At 43.9% G+C, this 22,877-nt stretch overlaps 1 protein-coding gene across 1 annotated transcript in view; it reads left to right on the top strand.

Annotated features, from left to right (window-relative positions):
* TXNDC11 (thioredoxin domain containing 11) overlaps positions 1 to 22,877 on the top strand; it is a 440,118-nt gene that overhangs the window by 350,798 nt on the left and 66,443 nt on the right. Inside the window, exon 9 of the mRNA XM_085632134.1 lies at positions 11,656 to 11,801. Coding sequence (XP_085488260.1) covers positions 11,656 to 11,801 — 146 coding nt within the window. The remainder of the gene's footprint in view (positions 1 to 11,655; positions 11,802 to 22,877) is intronic.

Raw genomic sequence — 22,877 nt, 5'->3', positions numbered from 1 at the left:
CAGAGCAGCAGATCCAATGAGCTATCTGGAGCTGCTGGTGTATGCCATTTTACTGCTGTTTAATTCACACTGAGGATTTCCTGTCGGTCGGCGAAAGGCCCTGTGGTGCAGCACTTTGTATCAATTCCCTCCGACCCTAGTTTTACAGCAGCGGTGCCCAGGGTGTGTTCCTGCCGCACCGCCGTCTCATTCTGCCTCCTATATAGCCGCCTCCAAGGTGGACCTGCAATGCTGCTGAGTTCGCATGACCTGAGACAATTGTGGGACAGCCCCGCTGCAAGCAGGGCACAAGTCCAAACAAAAAAGTGGGGGGACTCGCCTAGTTAGGCAGTATGCAAGTGACATCACGGCGTGTGACATTACGACGCGTGACAACCCAGCACATGACATCACTGCGCATGACATTACATTTGGCATCACAGGAATTGACATCATAGGAAGTGGCATCACAAGCCATTACTTTAATAAGTAGGTGTTATGTAAAGCGCTTTGACACTCTGCTTTGGGATGAGTAGCGCTATACAAGATAAAATTATGGCACTTAAATTATTTCAACGCCTCCTCAGGAGTAGTAATCGCTATATAAATTACATTTAGTATTCTCTAAATACTGGGAGAGACCAACGCATCTGACATTCTTACAGTGCATGCACATCTAGTAAACAGAGCCTGAACAAAGTAAAAAGCTGCCTCTCTTAAGTATGTGTGAAGTGCTAACAAGGTGTGAGCCTTTGTTTCCCCACTGCTGCATTTGCTTCTAGGTGTGAGGCTCCTTACTGCTCCCAGCCAGGAGACTCCAACAAAAGGAGGCTTGATGACTCCTGAAATTCGGCCTTTGTTAGGGGCCTAGCCGGAGTCTAAAATAAGAAAACCCCGTCCCCGCCTGCATGTTGTTGCTTGTTGCAGATGGAAAGCAGACAACGTGCAGGCGCTGCTGAAAGTGTCCCGGTGTTTGGAAATTACACCGGGATGAGTTCAGCACATTTAGTGGGGCCAGCTTCTTGGCAGGGTGGACGGCGTTCATCCTGTGAAAAGAGTGGGTGGACGCCGTCCACCCGCGTGTACCCCCGACTTGTGCCCTGGCTGCAAGCATATCTGTAACTAGAGGGACAGCTCTGCTGTCCGTCGAATGGGGCTTAGATTATGCAACACAAAAGATAGTCCTCTGGTGCTTCTGAATGGACTGGTAACATCTTTGTAACTTGGGAGACAGTCGGGGGGCATGCAAAATGTGTGTAACTTGAGGGATAGTTGTGCTGTTCAAGGGATGAGCGAGCAGGCTCTGTACAAGACAAAGAGGGAGCGCTCTTGTGGGTAGGAATAGGCCCAGGGCACAAGTCCTATAAAAAGAAGTGGGGGACTAACCAAGTTAGGCAGTCAGCAAGTGACATCATGGCACGTGCCATCACAGCGCACAACGTCTTGCCGCATGACATTGTACTTGACCTCACCCGAAGTGACATCATAAGAAGTGATATCAGATAGCCATTGATATGCACACTTACATGAGTTGTCGATGGATAATATGTATGTTATGTAAAGCGCTTGTAACACCCTGCACTGGGATGAGTACTGCTATAAAAGAAATAAAATACTGCTATTTAAATTGTTATTTGTGCAAATACTGGAACAGACCAACACGTGTGACATTCTTACAGTGCATGGTCTTGTGTACAGGGACTAAACAAAGTAAAAAAGCGACACCGCATGCTCTCTTAAGTACCTGTGAAGAGATAACAAACTTGTGCTTTTGTTTCCCCTCTATCGCATTTGCATTTAAGTGTGAGGTTCTATGCCGCCTCCAGTCAGGATACTCCATCAAAGGGAGGCCTGATGGCCCCTTAACCTCGGCCCAGCTGGAGGTGAAACAAGCATTTTCAATGCAATAGGTCTCGCTTTTGTCAGAGTTTGAGCTATTCGCATTGTAAATGACAATGCGTTTTATTTATGTGTCTTGAAAACTTGCAAGAGGTGCGTAAACATGCACTCTGTACTTATAGCTCTTGCTTACGAGAAGAAAGGCTGGCAATAACTACGCCTCTTTTACTGCCAGCCTTGCTTCTCGTAAGCAAGGACTATCTGTACAAAGTGCATGTTTACGCACCACTTGCAGGTTTTCAAAACACATAAATAAAAGGCATAGTCATTCACAATGGCAATAGCTCAAACTCTTGCAAATGAGAGACGTATTGCATTGCAAATGCTTGTTTTTAATGGTGTTGTCTGTGCATTTGCGTGGTCTGCGACCCTCCTATAGTTTGCTGTGCCTGCTTTTTCCTCCTGAGTACTGGTCTAAAATGTTTTTTTTTTTTGCATCTGTATGTTTTTCTTCTCCTCCTAAGGCTGTGGCAAGTGGTATGTACATTTTGCAAATATGCGGCTTCCCGTCTTCCTCTGAGATCCCTGTATTGAAATCACATTCTGTGACCCAGCGGATCCTGTTTAACAGCCCTCAGAATTATCTGCTGTTTTTGGAGTTGCTAAACTGTAAAACAATTATTCCATATATCCTTTTGCTTTGCCTTTTTTGCTTTCCAACATTCGTTTTTGTATAAGGCCCTCGTTTGATGAAGTTCAGATTTATCACGCTCATATCCTCGCTTAACCTGTGCTGTGATTGTTCTTGCTTCCTAAGCTATTTGCTTTTCATAGTCTCAAAGCACCTTCATATACTATCTCGTTCCTGCACGTCCACCCATTATAAGGCCTTCTGCCTTCTTGGGATGAACCAATCCGAAATGTAATGAGTCGCTTCCTTGTTAGGGCTAGTCAGTTGTGAAACTCTGCATCTTGGACCCAGCCCCTTTAGATTTTTCACTTAAGTATGTACCATTGCCACTATTGGCTCGCAATTTTCACGACACTATTTTAGACGTTTTGTATTGTAACCTTCAGGCAGCGATCCTGATCCTTTTGTTTTGGTCAATTTTCATGGCGTTAGCTCGATTTTTATTGTTTGCAGAAAGTGGTCACTTTCAGGTCTGGGGCGGATTTGAAAAGATTTGACCAATGAAAGGAAGTCTCTGCTGATGAATGTATAATCTAGGATTGAGCACATCCTGCCATTTAGGTAGGTTATGGATGCAGGCTTTTCCTCCTTTACCACTCCATTTCGAATTTTTAGATCTTGAGCTTTGATCTTCTGTCGCAAGCTTAAATCCCAAATTTGTTTGTTGGAATTTTCATCTTTTCTGACTGTGGGTGGGGCACTGACAGGCTTTTGTATAAATTTGGTATTAAAGTCCCCTGTGACTATAAAGTGTGTTTTGGGGTTTAAGTTTTGGAATTAGTTTATTAAATTTGGCAAGGTGGTGCTCCTTCTGGCTTTCCTAGATTTGATTGGGTGGATGTAAACATTTAAGAGTAGTGATTTTTGCCCTTTGTTATTTTCGTTGATTGCAGCCACTCTACTCCTAAATTGACATGTTCTTGTGTCCAGCTGTATTTTGTTGAAGTGAGTGTGGAAAGACCTCACTTAGGATGACCATAACTTGACATCCTTACTGCTGGAGTATGATCTTCTGTGCAGTCTTTTACAGGGGTTGGGGTCAGATTCCATGTTTCTTGTAGTATAACGATATTGAACACCCGAAGGACAGACATTGTTTCAGTGTCATAGTGCCTCTTACCAAAATCATGTACATTCCATGAGCATATGTTGATGAGGTTTTGCTTTGGAGAGACTTTCAGGGCTAACCAGGATCTAATGATTTAGGGAGCCCGAACCGTGCTTGTGTTTTCTCACCGATAGCTAGCGTTTGTTCCTTTCTTTGTTGATCTCTTTTTATTGCTCTTACGATCATTAGATTTTGCATGTTAGTGGATGGGAAATTGGGACCCAGGGATCCCCTTAAGGTTATGTGTCTGCCGTTTAAAGTTTTTTTTCTAAAACTCCTTTGAATTTAAATTTGAAATGATGGTCTTAACTGGGAGCAGTGGTCCTGGATATCGTACTGGCTTGAGCCTACGAATTTCAACCCCCCATTGCTGGAAATGCTCAAGATGATTGAATACTTGGATAGCAATCTCTCTTGTTGCCAATGTTGCTCAAGTTGCTTAACGATTTTTTGATATGGGTGTGATACAAATTGTATTGCCGTCCGGTTTCGTGAATCGATGTATTTCAATGTTCTGATTTCCTTTAATAATCTTAGAAGTGCATTTCTATTTAAAGTTTTGAACACTCCCCGAGATTCATACTTGAGGATCAACATAAGTTTTACGGCTGATTGTTCCTGATTTTGTTCCTGTATTTGCCCCCAAGATACTTCCTCCCAGTGTTTCTTGTGTAATTTTGTTTGGGCCTCTTCATTGGACTCAATGGGACTGGTTATGCCTTGGGCCTTTGCTGGTTGTAAACAGGGATGGTGATGCTCTGTAGAAAGTGGGTAGCTCGCTATCGCAGCTTTTCTGTCTGGGGATAAATTTATTTCAGAAACTATTGCGTTTGTGCTTATGTTATGCTTATTGTGGGTACTCTTGGCCACTGGTTTAGCACAGACCTGGCTCGCAACCCCTGACTTGTAGACTGTTCGTCTTTTGTTTGCTCTCTATGCTGGTGATGCTCTATTGGGATCACGTTTCTCAGTCACAGGAGTGACTTCTAATGGTGTACTTCTGCTAAATGCTTCTGCATTTACACTTGATTCTGAAGATTTCTTGAACAGGATGACCTGGCTGTTTCTTGAAGTTCTTTGTACCTTGGCCTCCGTGAGGGAGGTTTAGCTTCTTTTTCTTCATTTTTACCATTTTTACTTTGTCTGGCTGTGAGTCCATATCTGGAAATATGGTTACTGAATCTGCTTGATCTATCGTAGTTAATCTAGTCTGCGCTCCTGCCCCCTTTTGCTTGAAAAATGTCATTGGAGCATAAGTTTCAGAGTTGGAGGGGGCAGATAATGTGCACATTTTTGTTGAAGGTAACAAGTTAAAGTGAGAAGAGATTTCTTTACGGAGGCCCAGGTCTTGTGGGACTTGTGAACATTCAAATGTTGAGATTCATTTCTTGGTAATTCTGGTGAAGAGTTCCAAGGTTTTGCTCTCCAGGCCGTTAATTATCTTCTCTTCTCTTGCCAACCGGAACAACCGTATTTTCAAATGAATGTTAGAAGGTGATGGTGAACTGGAAGCAAGAGTATTGGAACAGACAAAAGCCTTTCCTCAGTGAAACTAGACAAGCACAGACTTGAGGAGTCGTCCAGAATTACTTTCTCCTCCGATAGCTAGTGAAGCAATCTTTGAGGTAAGGTCCCACAGAGTTGAATCTCACCTAGCCATATAAGGTATGATTATGGTAGCACAAATTTGAACATACTTTAGTTTATGACCAGGTGTTGTTTTAGGCCAAGACAAATTGCATAGCCATACACCATCCCTGATGAGATTCTAGCATTAAGAAACTTTGCCCAGTGGGTGGTGGACAATGGTGACAAGATCCAGTGAAGCAGTCTTCTGAGATTGCAATATGATGTCAGCTAGCCATCGATTAGCATGTCTCTATTGCTTACCAAAATACCAGGTCTGAACTGGGACTGTTGTGGTAGGGCACATTTGGCCAATCTAAAAGGGGAGGGCCATTTTGTATCAGCAAGATGTCCGGTTTAGTGGGTTGAATGTGAGACAGCAGACAAATGCTCTCTGTACAACAACAAATTGACAATGACGCCATTCTACAAGTTTGCCTACAGGCTTCAAAAGAAGGCCATGCCACCTATCCAAAATGGTTAGACAAGAATGATCTTATTCAGGCCACTATATTCAGATCAAACTACACTTGGAACAGAAGCTGTAGACTGTGGAGACTCGTAGCTAATCAGCTCAATCGCATTCACCAATCCTTCAACAGCATACAATTCTACAATTCTACCACAAAGTATTGTTGGCCAATGACATCACCACTGAAATCATGCCTCGTCCACATGCAAAACAGGATGTCGGGTGCTTCCTTAGGATTGAATGCTTCAAAATACGATGTGCATTGTTCAGAAACAGCCAACACATGCATGCCTGGCTCTTTGACTTGCAGTTATGTGTCTTCTAAACTCGCTGGGTTTTCATATTGAAACTCCTCTTTTATTTGAGGAATGCATTGCAACAAAACTGACTTTATCGTTCCAAATGGGCATATTCTAAAAAAAATCAGTCTTTTCTCTTGCAATCCAAATTTCCGACAACTGTCCAAGTTCTTGTTGTGTCCCATTCCTGCAGTGTACTACCGACCAGCCCACTTGAACTGTCTCTTGCCTTTGTGAAAAAAGTGCCACATGCTAACGTCCAACTCTAAAAGGGACAGAATAACTTTGTGCCGAGAACTCACTTAGGGGCTCATTAGGTTGGCGGACGGACTCCAGTCCGTCCGCCATCCTGGTGTAAACCAGGACCGTCTGCCATGCATGTGGCGGTCCCACACACCGGATCAGGATGCGACTGCCACCGTGGCGGTCGGATCCTGCATTTTAACATTGCGGTGGTTGCTGCCGACAGCAGCACCCGCTGCGATGCTAAAATGCCATGTTGTGCATTTCACAGCAATACGTGGCAGGCACCACACGGTGCCTGCCACGTAGTGCTGTGAAATGTAGGGGGGTACCATGGGTACCCCACAAGTGCACCCTCGCCTCCCCCAACACAAGGGGGGCCCGCAACGGGCCCCCAAACCCAATCCCCGCCAGCCTTTCCATGGCAGTTCCACCGCCGTGGAAAGGCTGTCTACAGCCATCATCATAATTTGGCAGACGGTGTCTGCTAGGCACCGCTGCCATGTTACCGGTGAAGACCGCTACGCCAGGCAATCCTTAGGATTTCCTGTGGTGGTTCCGTGGTGGACGGTCTATGCAACCGCCAAGGTCGCGGTGAGATTCCCCCTGCCATCTGAATTTGGCTGGGGGAAACTCGCGGTCGGCATACGGAAGGACCGCCACAGCATGGCTGGCGGTGTTAGTCCTTCCGCCATCGTAATCGACCCCTTAGTGTCCGGAACTCCATATCTTCTGAAATTAGGACACTATCTTCTTATGACGCCTGATATTGCAGTGCCATCTCACAAGCAGAGGAATGCTTTGTAACCCTTAGTGATGATGTAACTAAGATTGTTGGACAGTCACATGATTTTGTATTACATGCTGTATTGCAACATGATTCTCAGTGTAGGTCCACAGGACTATTTGTTATCTCCCATAGTGTTGAGAAACCTACGCCGTCCTAGTGTATGTATCAGGTTCGTGAAAAACACCCCATGTAATCATTAGCTATTGTTAATATTAATTTTAACCCTATATGTGTTGGTATTCCATGCTGTTCTACACCTGCAAGCCCTATCTGGCTACTTGATGTTAATGTGAAGTACTCTGTTGCACTCTCACCGTTCTATAGAAAACTGCTAATAAATAAATCGCCACCATCCTGGGGGCACTTCACTTGCTTCCATGAGCAGTGGCATAACAAAACTTGAGCCCCCCCTCCTTTCCCCCCTCCCCCAGCAAGGTACATGGAGGGCCCCCTCCGCACTCAATCAGGAGCTCTCATGCCAGGGTACTGTGCTGAAAGTAGCCCCTGCATCGCGGTGATTGCAGGGGCCTATGTTAAGCAAGTGCCCATGACCTTCAATGGCTTTCAGAGCCTATTTGTATGATGATTCAATTCTATTGAATTATTTATAGGTCATCAATTTCAAAGAAGCCCCTCCTTCTCTGTTGTTACCATACTACACATAGCTGACTCTAAAATCAAGACCTGAAGGAAAGGAGACTTGGAAGTAAACTCTTTCGATCCACCCTCCTAGACATTTCACCAGCATCATGTTTCCAAAAGCTTTGTTGCAATTCTTTTTTTTTTTTTTTTTTTTTTTTTAAAAACCTTTATTTCGATAGATGCACAATACACAGCGTCTGCCTACAACCCCCTCGGGGCCGGCCGCTATGACATTGGAGAACATAGAACAATAATGTCAGGATAAGAAAAGGTTTAATTTTATGGTTTTGTCGAGTACAACGTAGTGTACTTCGAACAGAGTCGAAGCTAATCACTGACCAGGAGAGACATCACCGTTCACGGAGCACCCAGAAGGAAGCGTTATATAGGAAGGCATTGGTAAGGAGACAGGTGGCCACCATCCAGGGACGAAGAGCATACACTATACCACAGAATGATAAAACACAATAAGCTCCTTACCAACACTGAACCCCGACCCCGAAGAAACAAAGAAACATAAAAGAAAAGGAAACCAAAGAGGAAGGGAGAAAGAAAGAGAGAGAGGGCCATAGAGACGAAGAAGACATAGAACACATCCCATCCCCCCACCCTGCATACCAGCGGAAGGCCATGGCCCACCCCCCCCCAATAGGCATGCCTGTCGCCCCAAATGAACCCCAAGTAGGAAAGAGAGTCCGGAGAGTGGGAAATAACCTCCCAGTCTCCGACTCCCAGAGAAGGCAGGAGGAGGAAATGTTACATACTCCCGGTCACCACAGCCCATTAAGCATCCCCCACCCTGAAAATCATCAGCACAACTGAAGAAGCAAGCAAAGCGGCAGGTGGGGAGACTCCATTTCAAATGTGCGAGCAAAGCAGATAATTAGCAGCCTCATCCTAGTCCCCGCCCGCCAATACGTACAGCAAACTAAAGAAAATCGCCCAGCCCCGGCCCGATCCTGAGCGGCCCCACAGATCCACCCCCGCGGTAAACAGTAGCAATTTACACACATGCGGCACAACCGATACATAAGCAAATATTCTAGTCCGGGTCATGCCAGGCGGTCAAGCAGGATCATCAAGGGAGGCAACATCAACCCTGGCCTGAACGCGGAGACCCCACCAAACATGGCCGCCGCTGGGAGTGTACCTCAGGCAGAACAAAGGAGCAAGATGGCCGCTCACGGCAAAGAAGACGCAGAGGGAGAAGAAGCGAGAGTTCCCAGTCATAGACCATCACCACATCGATAGTGACAAACACAGTTTTCCCCACCGAACGGCACACACTCCGGCGATGTTGAGGCAGACACGGCAACACCCGCAGAGGCAGAGTCTCAGCTTGTAAAGTGGAAGGGAGCTTTGTATCTGCAACTTGATCATTAGACAAACCCTCGACACTGTAACCAGGGAGAGGACGATCCATAGTACCCCCCTGTCGCCAATTTGTATCCGCCTCAAAGGGAATGAGAGGCATTGGGGGGTCAGACAACTGCAGTAGTTCCCTGGATGGCATAGCAGCATCGATCTTCCACTCCAGTTCTCGAGTGCGTTGGCACCATGTCGCCCGCAAGTCCCCCAGGGCTAGAAGGATATCACCATAGGTCAGGTCTGCTCCCTGCTGCAGCATGCCGACTGTATGTAAAGGCGCCACCGGGACACCCTCCAGCTCGACAGCAGGCAGTGAAGCCTGCGTCAGGGACATGGCGGCCTCCGCTTCTCCGGCGAGGCAGACCGGCGCCGACACCATTTCCGCCGCCAGCCCACCTCGGAGGGGTGAGGGCGACTCCATAGGACGGAGGAACAATAGTGAGGGCAAGAGGAGTTGCTGCTCGCTATACGGAGCTCACACGATGGGAGAGCCCTCGGCTGTGTTGCAATGCGGGTGGTGGGCGCTCTCAAACGGTCACCGCTCTGACCGCTGGTAGGAGGACAAAGGAAGATTCGCCAGCCCGGACCCGATCGTACAGGAATTCTCTCCGTCGCGAAGAAGGCTCCGCCAGGCCGCCCACTCCACGTCCGGTCACATTTCCCCCGGCGCCGGTCCAGCCCCAGGTCGTCTCACCGTACGTGATAAGCGGTGTCCAGCGGTGGTGGTCGGGCCAGAATGCGTGGGCAAAGTCCAAAGTCGGCAAACTCTATGAATCCTCGACCAAAAAAGCCGGCGGGAACATCGGAGGAATGCGGGAAGTATCAGCGCATTCGTGGTTACATTTGCTCGCGCCGTAGGCAGGATTAAAGATCAGGATGTCATGTAAACAGCAGACGGGCTGCGGAGCCGGGAGCTCAGACGTCCTGTCCGTCCGCCATCTTGGCTCCTCCTCTTTGTTGCAATTCTTGATGAGTACTTTGAGGAAGGTTTGACACGCCCCTTTAAGAAAAGTTAGGTAAACTAATGGAGCTTTTTACTGTTATGTTATGTTAAATACATTTATTGCGCGCACAGCTACTCGGGAGTATCCTCTCTCTCTCTTCCTCTCATTTCTAAGTATTGAGTTGCCTAAACTCCTATGGTTGTCTACCCATAATTTGCTACCACCCTTATAACAAGTGTCCTATGAACTCTTTGAGAAAGTTGATTTTATTTATAGAACCTCATTCTTCCCTTCCCCGATTTCTAGCCCTCCTCATTACAGTTCCTTGAGGCAGTTTCAAGGTTGCAGTAAGCACTTACAAGCAAACACCATAGCAACACAAAAGACGCTTTGAATTGCTCTCTTTTTTCCATATTGAGCATGTTTTTTTTTTTATCCCCTCACCCGCTACAATTGAATTTGCAGCCTTTAGCATTTTACTTTTACATCAGAAAGGTGTGGGAATGGCCTGAGGGCAGCCGTCATCAGCAAAGCGATCAGTAAACAACATTGTGGGGTGAAACTATGCAAAGATCAGCTAGACCCTCAGCATTATTTTTATTACTAGGAATTGTATTTCTGATTAAAATCCGCAACTCAAAAATCCAGGTGTCAGGATTTTTATTTCTAAGTTTAGGTGAGGTATTTATCTCTAATGTGGCAAAAATGCTTTTTAAAGGTGGACGCGTCCTTTATAATCCCATTATGAAAATCAAGCCGTGGTAAACTAGTAGGTCACCCTCTGGAGCGCTGGTGCGATGAATACATTTTTTATTTTTTATTACAAACATATGCATATAAAAGAAGGAAAAATGTCGCCATCAAACTGTGATGGCCATATGCTTGCAATAAAAATGTTAAAGTTAATAAAAATAAATAACCACTGCATATATTTATCTCAGAACAATATGGTGCTTTTTAACAGTCTGGTGTACTGATAACCAGGATTAGTATGCTTTTTAGTTTCACAGGATAACATCATTATTTTATATGAAAAACTAAAGGTACTACTGCCTTCAAATTACTGTAACCTGAAGACGGTTTAAAAACACTAGGGTGACTGAAAAAGGATAAGAAAAAACATTGACAAGGTGAAGCATTGGCCTACTAGCCCTGGTACTAAAGTGCACTTCTTTTTAGGCAGATGTGCACATGTGATCAGGCCAAATGCCACCATCCACAGTCCAAGGCAACCAGTGGCTGAGTTCGGGCTGACCCATAGCCGCCTGCTGTGTGCTCTATTGGGCGAAAGCAAAACATGAATGACAGCTGAACAAAAGAATCCATTTAGATGGATGCCTCATAGCCCATCTGTTGCTGTACATTTGTTTGTATGGATTTGTTTTTTTATCTCATTGTATTTTTATGACATGAGGCTAGTGAGGCATTCTTTTACTAGACCAGACCAAGTATAATATGTACTGTGAAGTGGATAGTACTTATCTAAAATGTGACAGTCTTCTCAGACTCTGGGTGGTTTGTTAGAGTGTTTGAAGAAAGACATCTTGTTTGTTTTTGGTGTACTCTTTAGTTGTTTAAACGCTTTGCATTTCTTATACTTTATATCACTACCCTAAAAAGGTGTACTAACCCTTTGTTTCATGTTTGGTTTTAGAGACTTTTATTCAGAACTTCAGCGTTCAGTACAGCCCACTCAGAAGACATCTTGTTGGCGCCTCTCCCATTGCCCACTATGAGCAGCGCTTAATTTCTGAAGTAACCACCGATACATTTAGGCGCATCGTCCTGCAGAACACAAAGGTATGATTATTTTTTTCACACACATAGACAAGTGTGCACGCTCTTTGGCTCTCTTCCTCCAGTCCTCTGCTTTTAAACAAGTGTTTTAATTTTTTATTTTTTTACAAGCCATTCAGAGTATTGCTTCAGTGATCGAGGAAACAAGAAATATAAATATATGTTTTATATTTTTATTTATGCTTTTGACATAGAATAGGAGCAAAAACATTTTGCGACATACATCATGGTATATTATATAGCATGAACTTTCAGGACATATTTACACCCCACAGTTGCTACCCATGTGCGTCCTCATTTGCCTCCTCAAGTCCTCCCTCCACTCCTGCCGTCAAATCTCTGGTCATTGACGACCAGGCCTGAAAATCATCAGCCAAATACTTGGGTTTGTGCAGACCATTTTCATCTGTATTTCCTCTACAACGACCCATGCCATCATGTGTCTCTCTCAGGTTTAATCTAGTCCTGTCGCCCTTAGCCATTTGATTGCTATTCGCCTTGTTGCAGCACCAGCCCCAATAACGCAGACATGTACTGTATTCTCTTTCCCTTAGGCAGCGGTATAGTGCCCAGCAAGCAGTGTTGAGGGGACTGGTCGATAGACAGTCCAGTGATCCTGCGTAAGTTCGCAACCACATCCGCCCAGTAGCCCTGTAACCGTCCAAAGGTCCACATCATATGTAGGAGAGCAGCATATTCCTGGGCGCATCTGGGCAAGTCTGGGTATCTGTTTGGGTAGATTCTGGCAGGTTTCAGTGGTGTGTTTGGTGCAGAAAGTTAAAATTTGCTAGCTGGAATCTGGCATTACTAGAGAGTGTTTTAACGTGCGCACAGGCCTGCCCCTACTCTGTATCTGTTAGCGTGTCACAGCAGGTCTTTCCCCACCTGCTACTGTATTCCGACTGTTTTTCCAATGTACTCCCCCCCCCCCCCGACCAAACACTTAAATGCTCCCCACTCCATTGCCCTAGAGCCTGTCTTGTCAACAGTTCTGTCTCCTCCGTCTGTAAGGATGTCTCTGGGATTCACATCGGTACCTCCAGCGGGGCCGCCACAAGTTGGGACCACCACTGCGCGCCCCTTGTGAGGAATAGCCCCAGCAGGTGACAAGCCAGCAGGTCAGCCCCGTCTCCTGCACCGCACGCTCAGCCTGGTACTCCAATTCTGGCACACTCACCTTTCCGTCTCCAAGTTGGTGCCGCATCAGCAGCGTTTGCTTTTCACACCTGCTGTGTCTGCACTGCTCCTTCCTACGTGACTCCCTTCACCCTGTAGGCTACCTGCTGCACTTCTGCCTAGGCCTCAGCACGCCAGGCAGGAGTCAGTCCGCTTCCTCATCGCCAACAACTGCAGAAAATGACAGCCAGCATTCCGGGTGCGCTCAGGTCGTTTTGTTGTTGCAGTGTTCAGGATGTTGGAAGATTTTTTCTGATGCTACTCGGAACTCTCTCCTAGTGCGAGCTGTCCGCCATTTTGCCAGACCACGCTCGGGAACAAGAAATAATAAAAAAAAAAATAGATTATAAATGCAATGGTAAAGATGTATCTAAATCTTAATGAAACTGGAAGAAATACTGCATGTGATATTTAAATATTTCCTGAGTGGTCGGCTGTTATTTATTTCTAGGATTTGTATATCACCTCCATCACTGTGACACCCTTTAAGGGCACAACGGTGTGTATGAAGGTGGGCAGAGAATGGACACCTTTTAGGAGGGGTAACTAGAGGTCACTAGTCTGATCATAAGTCATAGACCGCTGGCCGCTGAAGTCCATTTATTAATGTATCCCTGCTACCTGTTCCTAGGGCTTCAGCGCACTTTACATAGAGCACTGTAGAGTTAAACAAAACGAAAGTCAGTTATCAATTCCCCACATGAATAACAAAAAAAGACGTGCTATAAAAACAGCAAAATAAACACTAAACAATATTTTGCGGTCAAACCTTGCAATGATGGACTGGAACATATGAGCAGAGTAGAGAAAACACTGCATAAGTACATAGACATAAGCGGTTACAGAGGACAATGCCAGGTGAGTTCACTGGGTTCTTCTAAACTCCATTTAGTCCTTTCCAGCAAGAGACTGAGTTTGAAGAGTATGAATAAATTAAATTATTCCTTTTCCCCTTCAAAGACCATGTGATTTGATAAATTGAGCAACACGGTGTTGTGTTTCTAGTTCGCTACAACTGTAGGAGGAGTTTCCTCATCTGAAAGCTATTTGTAGTTGGCTCGTTCTTCCAAAGGTGTAAATGTAACTGCATTACTGGACGGTTATTGCATTTGCTTGAAACTGCAGTCTGCTTCATCTGGACTTTAGTTTATGGTGACACGCACTTTGGTGTGCTAGAATCTTGCCTGAGAGAATTTTCAGTGAGTCTCGGGCTTTGAATTCTAGTTGTAGGTTGGTGCACTTAGATGTAAGAATGCTAGGTGACCTTTCTCCTGATGTCTGCAAACATGCCATATTATGCCATGGGAGTTCTATACAGTATAACCTATCAACAGATTAATCATTTAATATTAGTGTTATTTTGCAATAGAACAAGGGGGTGTCAGTCTTAGGACCCCATTTAAAGTCTAGTTGCAGCTTGCCTGATCAGCAGACTCTGTGTCCATCACTCTTCATACCACCTCGTGGGGGGATCTCTGACTTCACTGGAGCTGCCACTCCAGCTGCTACATTGATGGCACTGATGCTTTCCTGAGTGTGGGCCATGCCTACTTTCCCCAGTATTTTGAACTGCAACAAGAAACTTTCCAAAGTGGTGAGGCTCCTTAGTGAGATTTCTTCCTGCTCGTTTGGGCCATTATGCAGTTTCTTTCTTTGGGAACACCGTCTCTCTTGGTGGTCCTAAGTAAGGAAGACGATTGATGGTTGTCATGCCTAATAAAATGACCATGTGGTCTTATGATGGACAAGTTGCCGGATTAAGTGTTTAACTTGTCGGACCTGCAGAAACTCCACTGTTGGATACTCAGTGGATCCACAATCTCTAAATGGCACAGGGACACCATGCATCTGCAGGCTTCCCTCAAACCCTAATTTACCCCTTTAGACTGGCATGAAGAAAATGTTGTAAGTTACACCATATTTAACCATTTAGCCAATAATGCTCATAATGTGTCTGAGTGTATCCAGTGGATATTAGATTAGGGCATTATGAAGTTAATTCATTTTATGTGTGTGCTTCTTTTTAGAGTATTTCTGGTGTAATCTGCTCTGAGATTAACTGGTGACACTTATCTCACTCAGAAATGTAAGGAGTGTTGTGTAGCTCAGGCTCTCCATCAGATTAATTGAATGGTATAGTGTAGAGGTGAAGGAACACATGAAAACCGGAAAGGAAAGGATCTAGAGACCCTCTGAGGAGACCAATTGTAAATGACCTGGAAGAAACCACCACTGGTCCGGTTTAAAGGCACTGACGGATTCGTCCATTTCTTTATTCAAATAGAAACATATTTCTAATGGAAAGAGTTGTTTTTTTGCCTGATTCCAGTTGGACTGCCTGCAGAGATAAGCAATTGTTTGCTAATTGACTTGAAAATACGAAAGCCTGAAGGTATTGCCTAAGGGGTTCTTTAGGAGTAAAGGGATCATCTCTAAGCAGACTGACCCCTATACTGTTATTCATGGGAATGTATTGATAATGCTGATGGAGACCAGTCATTAAAGTGGTCCAGGGAATGGCGAACACAACTGATCACGGAAAGGAGGAAAACATTAACTACAGCGGCAAGTTTGACTGGGATTTTTGTTAGTGTGCTGCACAGTTTGTAGGATACACTGTTGTATCGGATAATGGGGTGGGAAATGAAATTATTAGAGGATTTTAGTGTGACTGATATAACCGCTCAGTGGGGAGAGGACACTTCAAGAATGGAACTTTAGCAACATGCGTGTGTGTGTGTGTGTGTATATATGTTGTATATCTCTATCACCTCAAGTGTCCTACATGTACGTATTGGCCAATCTCAGCTGCGGGTTAAAATTATTTATTAAGTGAAGCACTGTCCTGGTACAGGACATCCCTCAGTGTTGTTTAGAAGACCCTCACACACCATATTGGTGTCATCCTGGTCCCTAAAAAACAGGATAGGCTCCTTTCAACTCTTAAATGAGCCCTTTAAGATAATTTCTTCTAACAGGGTCTTATGCTAAAACTACCTAGAACACATCTAAGGTATCCCTTTTGTTGGTGGTGTTTCTGGTATGATTAAAATGAAAAAAATAAGAGGTTATGTGGAAAGTATGATCGTACGCCCTCTCTATGTGAATCCACATGTTTCAGCTCCTATTTTTACTAGGCCAAAGCCCGGGCTTTCATCAGGACTAAAAAGTAATGTTTATATGCCCTGGTACCAATCTGTTTTGTATGCAGGTCTGAGTTATTAGACTCATAAATCACAGACAATACATACAACATGTAAGTATATAACATACTTTTTAAGATCATATTTTTACTTTGATTTTTACAGGGTTTTTCACTTTGGTTACCTGAAAGAAGAAAAATGACAAAACACAGGTATTTTTGCAAATATATTTGCTATCCCTGGCTCCACATGTGTCAGTTTAATTCTCATCCTTCACCCCACTATCAATTTGACACACTCTTATTTCATGCCACATGGAAAAACAGGACACAACACCGTGCACGCTTGTACTATAAGTGTGCGAACTACACATGTCCAGACACCAAACCTACCCTTGGTATGTAGCCTACTTGCTGCATGGGAAGAGTGCGGGGCATGCCTCTGTATTCACACACTAATAATTGAATCAGGCGTAGGTGACAACATACAGTGTATGATAGCGTAAGGAAAGAAAAGAACAATAGTATTATATAATTAGTTAATCTCCAGAAGCTCCAATTTTATCTCCAAATAACCTCTTGTGCCGTTTTTGCAATGCGGCAAACCCACTTACTTCATCAAGAGTAACATGCCTCTGTGAAACTACTTTAGTCCACATGTGATCTCCTCTCTGAAGATACTTTTTGGAGTCACAAAAGCTCCTTGTAAACTCCCTTCCATATTGCAGTCCCAGGAGACCAGCTTCCACATTGGCACATCCTATGTCTTCAGGTAGGGTGGATCGACGTGTAGCAAAGAGGCTCACGGGAACTGTAGTTCCCAAACCAAATGCGGTCTTAATTTGCCTCTGTTGGCGGTGTCGACGCTCAGTTATATTGGGAACCAGCATTATGTATTTGAAAAATAAATGATACGCATAAAACACTTTATCTGTTTACCTTCGAGCAATATTTTTTCTTGGGCCCTCATTATGGTATATAAAGAACATTTAGTTAGGGGATATCTCTTATGTAGAGGTTTTTAGTGTAGGTGAGGTATACTAAGGGGTTACAACTTATGTTATTGGCACTTGGAAACTGTATGAAGATTAAGTAAGATGTGCAAAATAAAATAATCTGTCTGTATTTATTTGTTCATCCAAAGAATTAAAAATGGATACAGCTAATGAATGCAAATTTGTCAGTATGCATGGAGGGAAGACAAGAGATTTGTCATAAATCTGGTCGTAGTTGCCTTGCAGGGTAAGTACATCCAAGTGTTGGGTGTATATATCAGGAAATGTTCATCAGTCAAAAATAATAATGAGGGCACATTCATTCTATGTCAACATGATTGTTTTTTGTCAATAGCACTGATTTAAGCTCGGACCGTTGGATGTCATCATTGAATCCTATGATGTGCGTACGTAGTCTATATGCCTATCTCTGTTCATGATGTAGTAGGGTCTTGGACATGTTATATCTTGTTTATATTTTTTCTATAACTGTCCAAAATAGATCATCCTCTGAGTGGTCATGTTCTATGAAATGTGCTGTTAGGCGTGTAGTGTTACGTTTACACCTGATATTGCTACGGTGTTCTCCAATACGGACCTTGACTTTCCTCGAGGTCATGCCTATGTAGAACATGTTACAGGCGCATTTAATCATGTACACTACATTAATAGAATTACATATGTTGTGCCCGCGTTGTACCCAAGGTGTAACCATTACAAGGTCAACCGTCTTTGTTGCTGCTGTCAACCCACATACTGAACAATTCCCACATGGGAAATGTCCTGTAACTTTGGGAAGATCCCATAAAGTTGTGGTGCCTTGCATTTCAGTTCAGGTCTAGCGTGGATAAGAATGTCTCTCAGGCTAAAATTTCTCTTAAAAAAGAACAGTGGTTTCTCGTACTGCAATCTCCCACCGTTAAGGATTTGCCAGTGTTTCATGATGGTCTTTTTCATTGCATTATATGGGTTATTGTATGTGCTTACTCAAGTTATTAGTGGTTTGTGGTTTTTGGGCTCTCTTCCAGCAGGGCTTTTCTTTGGAATTGCTTGCTCTTACGTTAGCCCTATCAATAGTTCTTTTAGGATAATGTTGGGCCCTCAACTTGCCAGATAGGCTAGCCACTTCCTTTTTGTATTCTTTAATGCCAGAGCAGATTCTACGGATCCTCAGGAACTGTCTTACAGGGAGGTTCTCTCTGAGTGATTGTGGGTGACCACTCTCAAAATCAAGAAGGATGTTCTTATCTGTCGGTTTTCTATACAAACTAGTCTTTTTTTGCTGCTTGTTCCAAATATTTTCACATTGAGAAATGGTGTCTCATTGGTATTAGTTGTCATGGTGAAATTCAAGAAGTGGTTGTGTGTGTTCAACCAACTAAGAAAGTCCTTTGCATTTTTATCATTCCCCTTCCAAACAACAAGTATATCATCAATATACAGTCACCACATAATCACATGGTCCTTAAACGGATTGTCAGACCACATATGTGCCATCTCAGAATTATGTACGTACCGGCATGCCTCGCTAGGAGCACATTTTCTGCCTCTTGATGTCTTGGTCTTTTGCAGGTAAATTGTGCCATTGTACTCAAAATAGTTTTTGGTGAGGACCAAGTACATGAGGCCAATTACCCATTCTTTTGGTGCCTTAAAATCCCACTGTCTTCCTGATAGTAAATCTCCAATTACATGGATACCCTCTTCTTGGGGTGTGGTTGTGTAGAGATTCTACATCGAGAGTCATCATGATTTTCAGGGTCAAACTGTATATTTTCCAAGATTATTAGTAGATGCTTAGTATCTTTGATATAAGAAGGCATTTGGGGGACTAGAGGGTAAAGGAACAAGGCTAGAAACTCTAATAGAGGCTCTAAGATAGAGCCAATCCTTGAGACAATGGGCCCACCTGGTACCTGAAGACTATGTTTACGTACCTTCAGTAAAGTGTAGAAGTATGGTGTTCTAGGGTTGTTAGCTAACTTAACTCCCTCTCTTTGTGTGTAATCCACCCATTTTGTTTAGCCTTCTCAACAAGGTTTCTGATCTCTTTCTCTAACAAGCATTTACAATGCAATGGTCTCGGCATTGTTAAAGTTAGAGCTATTGGCATTGCTCATGACATTATTTTTGTTTATGTTTTTGTTTTGAAAACATTTAAAGAAACGGCCTTGTTATTTACAATGTCAATAGCTTAATCACTCTCAAATGCGAGACCTATTGCATTTGCACCCACACACAGAGCCACACACACAAAACCACCCACACACACAGAGCCACCCACAGAGCCACTCACATAGAGCAACCCACACACAAATAGAGCCACCCACAGAGCCACCTACACACACGCGCAGTAGCCCACTGACCTATTTACATTATGTGCACTTTGTGATCTCCATGGTACATGTTCTTTGCTGCAGGCACATTAACCCTATGTGCTACCTTTCCAGGAGTCAAAACTTCCACTAGACAAAACTCCGATCTTTCTCTAGGAAGAACATTAAACACCAGAATCATCATGACATTTTTATTGTTGTCGAAAATTGCTGGAGGCCAGGAAGGAGGCAGCAAGCGCTTTTAAAACCTTAATTTACTTGCAAACATAATGTCTCCACCCAAAGTCAGCGCCCGGTCACACCGGTTGCACTGCCCTAGAGCTGGCCCTTCTCAAGGTTCCTGTGACCTCAGTGACCGAGTCACTGTTGTTCTTGGCTGTGCTGCTTCATAGGCCTGCTAGCAAGACTGGAGGTGACCTTCAGTATGGATTGTGGTGGACAAACCTTGAAGGTTAACCCAGACTTGCCAGTGCTAGGGTCCACCTGCTGGTGCTAAGACACCAGCGCTTCTAAGGTCTTGCGAAGCCTTCTAAGGTCTAGCATGGGATTGTGCTCTCTCAGGAGAGTCGTCTGGTGGACTGGTTATTAAGGCTGAACCTGGTTCCCCAGTTCCAAATTCATCAGCTCTGGCCATAGTGCCACATCGTCTCCCCCACTGAACACCATACTGTCCCACTGAGAAAAACTCACATTGCCTTGAACTACAACCCAATTGCTGCTGGCTATAAACACCTGGATGAGGGTCAATTTAAATGACGCAATAGACAAGAACAATATGCGGCCTACAGAAAAAAGTAACATCATCCTGGAAAAAGCAAACACTCATAGGGGAATGCAAAATTTAGCAAACCATGTGAAATGCAAGCAGGAACAACATTGTTACCTTAATGCTTTTACACTCACTATTCAGAAATCAGTGAGTGCTTTTGCCTGAAAGGGGCCTTGAATGGTCCCATTTCAATGTCCATTGCTGATATCCTTACAAAACGTTAGCAGTATGGTAAAAAGACCACATCCCTGGACGCAGAGCCGCAGTACACATTTTTTTTTCCAATCCACACTTTGCAGTACCTCCAGGATTGGTGCACTAGTTGCAAGCCCAGGGAAAACAAAGACAAGAAATCAAAAATAGCGCTCCACTGGCAAACTCTGTAAAAGTGGCGCTAATGTGTTTGGGTGTGAATAAAATCAATCTGGCCAGTTTGCTACCACTGTCTTACTTTATTTAATTATTTTTAACCTTTTATTCCAGATGCTGCACCTTAGAATTAAAATACGAAATTTCCAGGAAAAATGATTTTCTTTTTTGGATCCATTTCACAGGGGAGCAAATAAAAGAAAGTAGAGGAAAGTGAGTTAGACCCCCATCTTGAAGTCAAGGTTTTCAGTAAGAGAAGAACTGCTAGACAGAAAGAGAGGGAGGGGGATTGCGAAACAATATTGAGAAGTGAGGAAGTGATGGCGGAGGAAGAGTGAGAAGAAGGACTACGAGAATGAAAATGGAAGACAAGACTGAAATAAGAGTGCAAAGAAAAGACAGAGTTCGGTTACTTATCTGCCACATGTCCTCGAGCGCCAGGAAACGCCGAGATCACCGTTGCAGCAAGGAAGAGGTGACCCCACGTCCCACTCCGTTCCGACTGTACAAAAAATGGCCGAACCTTCCGACGGTAAAAAAAAACCAAAAAAAACACGCCCACCACGCGTAAAAGGAAAGAAGAAAGAAGTGAAAAAACACGCCCCCGAATCCGAAAAAGACGGGGCTTGTAATGATGGACGAAGCTCTTCTCCAATGGCTGACCAGCATTTAAGAGGTCAGCCAATGGAGAATAGGGGAGAAGAGGGGCGGGTTCAAGCCCCTCTTCTGAAAAACATTAAATCTCGCAAGCAAGACTACGCAAGCGCAGCCTTCGCTAGCCGAGACCTAAAAATGCGGTAGGGTCTGTACTTAGAACTTTATAATTGCTTGGTCTCTCAGTAGGGTCATTCAGGCCTCATGGTACTTATTTTTGTTTGAATGACTATTGCTCCACCTATTATGTGCTTGTTTGATAACACAATCCTTTCTTGTTTTTAGTTGTGTAACACCGGTCCTTTCTACCTTAGATGGGTTATGGTAAGACGTTCTACGGGTGTAAGGATTCAATATCTTTAGTGACTGCTTCTTCAAAAGCAAAAATCTCTGATGGTATCGCAATGTTAGGGAGATTAAAAAAGGACTTTTGTTTTAAGTCCGTATATTTATTGTTCACTGGAGGACTATTTGGAAAAAAAGCTTTTAATCTGACTTTTTTGTTAAAACTCTGTCACTTCGCAGCGTAAATCAAACTTATCTAACAAACTGATGGGCATGAAACCCAGTCCTCTCTTCAATACTTTAATCTCACCTGCTGTCAACATTTCTGATGTGAGATTGACCACTAAACAGATGTTGTGCTTGTCCCTGTATGTGGTTCCTTGGTTTTGCTCCTTGTCCCCATTCCCTCTGCCTCTGGTTCTTCTCGCTAATTTATGTTTCAAATACATAATGGTGGTTCCTAATATAACCGAGTGTCGATGCGGCCAACGGAGGCAAATTAAGATTGCGCCCGGTTTGGAAGCCACAGTTCCCGTGAGCCTCCTTGCTACACGTTGATCTGACCTGCATGATGACATAGTACGCGTCAATACGGAACGCATTATCTCGGACAGCCACACGGAAAGGAGTTTAAATGGAGCTCATGCGGCTCCGAAAAGTAGCTTTGGGGAGGAGATCCCACGCATACCAGAGTAGTTTCAGAAGAGTCCTGTTACTCTTGAAGTAAGTGGGCTTGCCGTAATGCAAAATCGACACCGAGGGCTTTGGCGATAAATTCAGAGCTTCTGGAGATCTACTAATTATAAATTACTTTTGTTCTTTTCCTTCCTTACGCTACTGTACACTGTAACTTGTCGCCCCCACCTGATTACAATTATTAGTGTGTGACTACATAGGCATGGTCCTCACTCCTCACATTTAGCAAGTAGGCTACATAGCAAGGGTAGGTACGCTGTCTGGAAATGTGTAGTTCATACTGTTTACAAGCTATTGCATGGATGTAGAAACATACATTCATGAATAGAGATACGATTGACACGAGCGTGCACTGGACGATACCAAGGAGTGCACTTATAGTAGTAGTGTACACAACGATGTGTCCTGTTTTTCAATGTTGCATGAAATAAGAGTATGTCAAATTGATAGTGGGGTGAAGGATGAGCATTATACTGATACGTGGAGCCATGGATAGCAAATACGTTTGCAAAAATACATGTTTTGTTTTGTCATTTTCCTTCTTCCAGGTAACCAAAGTGGGAAACCATGCAAAAATCAAAGGCAAAATGTTTGCTTAAAAGTATATGATATACGTTTACATGTTGTATGTCTTGTCTGTGATTTATGAGTCTAATA

The sequence above is a fragment of the Triturus cristatus genome, chromosome 10, assembly GCF_964204655.1.
Source record: "Triturus cristatus chromosome 10, aTriCri1.1, whole genome shotgun sequence".
Taxonomy (NCBI): Eukaryota; Metazoa; Chordata; class Amphibia; order Caudata; family Salamandridae; genus Triturus; species Triturus cristatus.
This window is presented reverse-complemented; position numbering and strand designations above follow the sequence as displayed.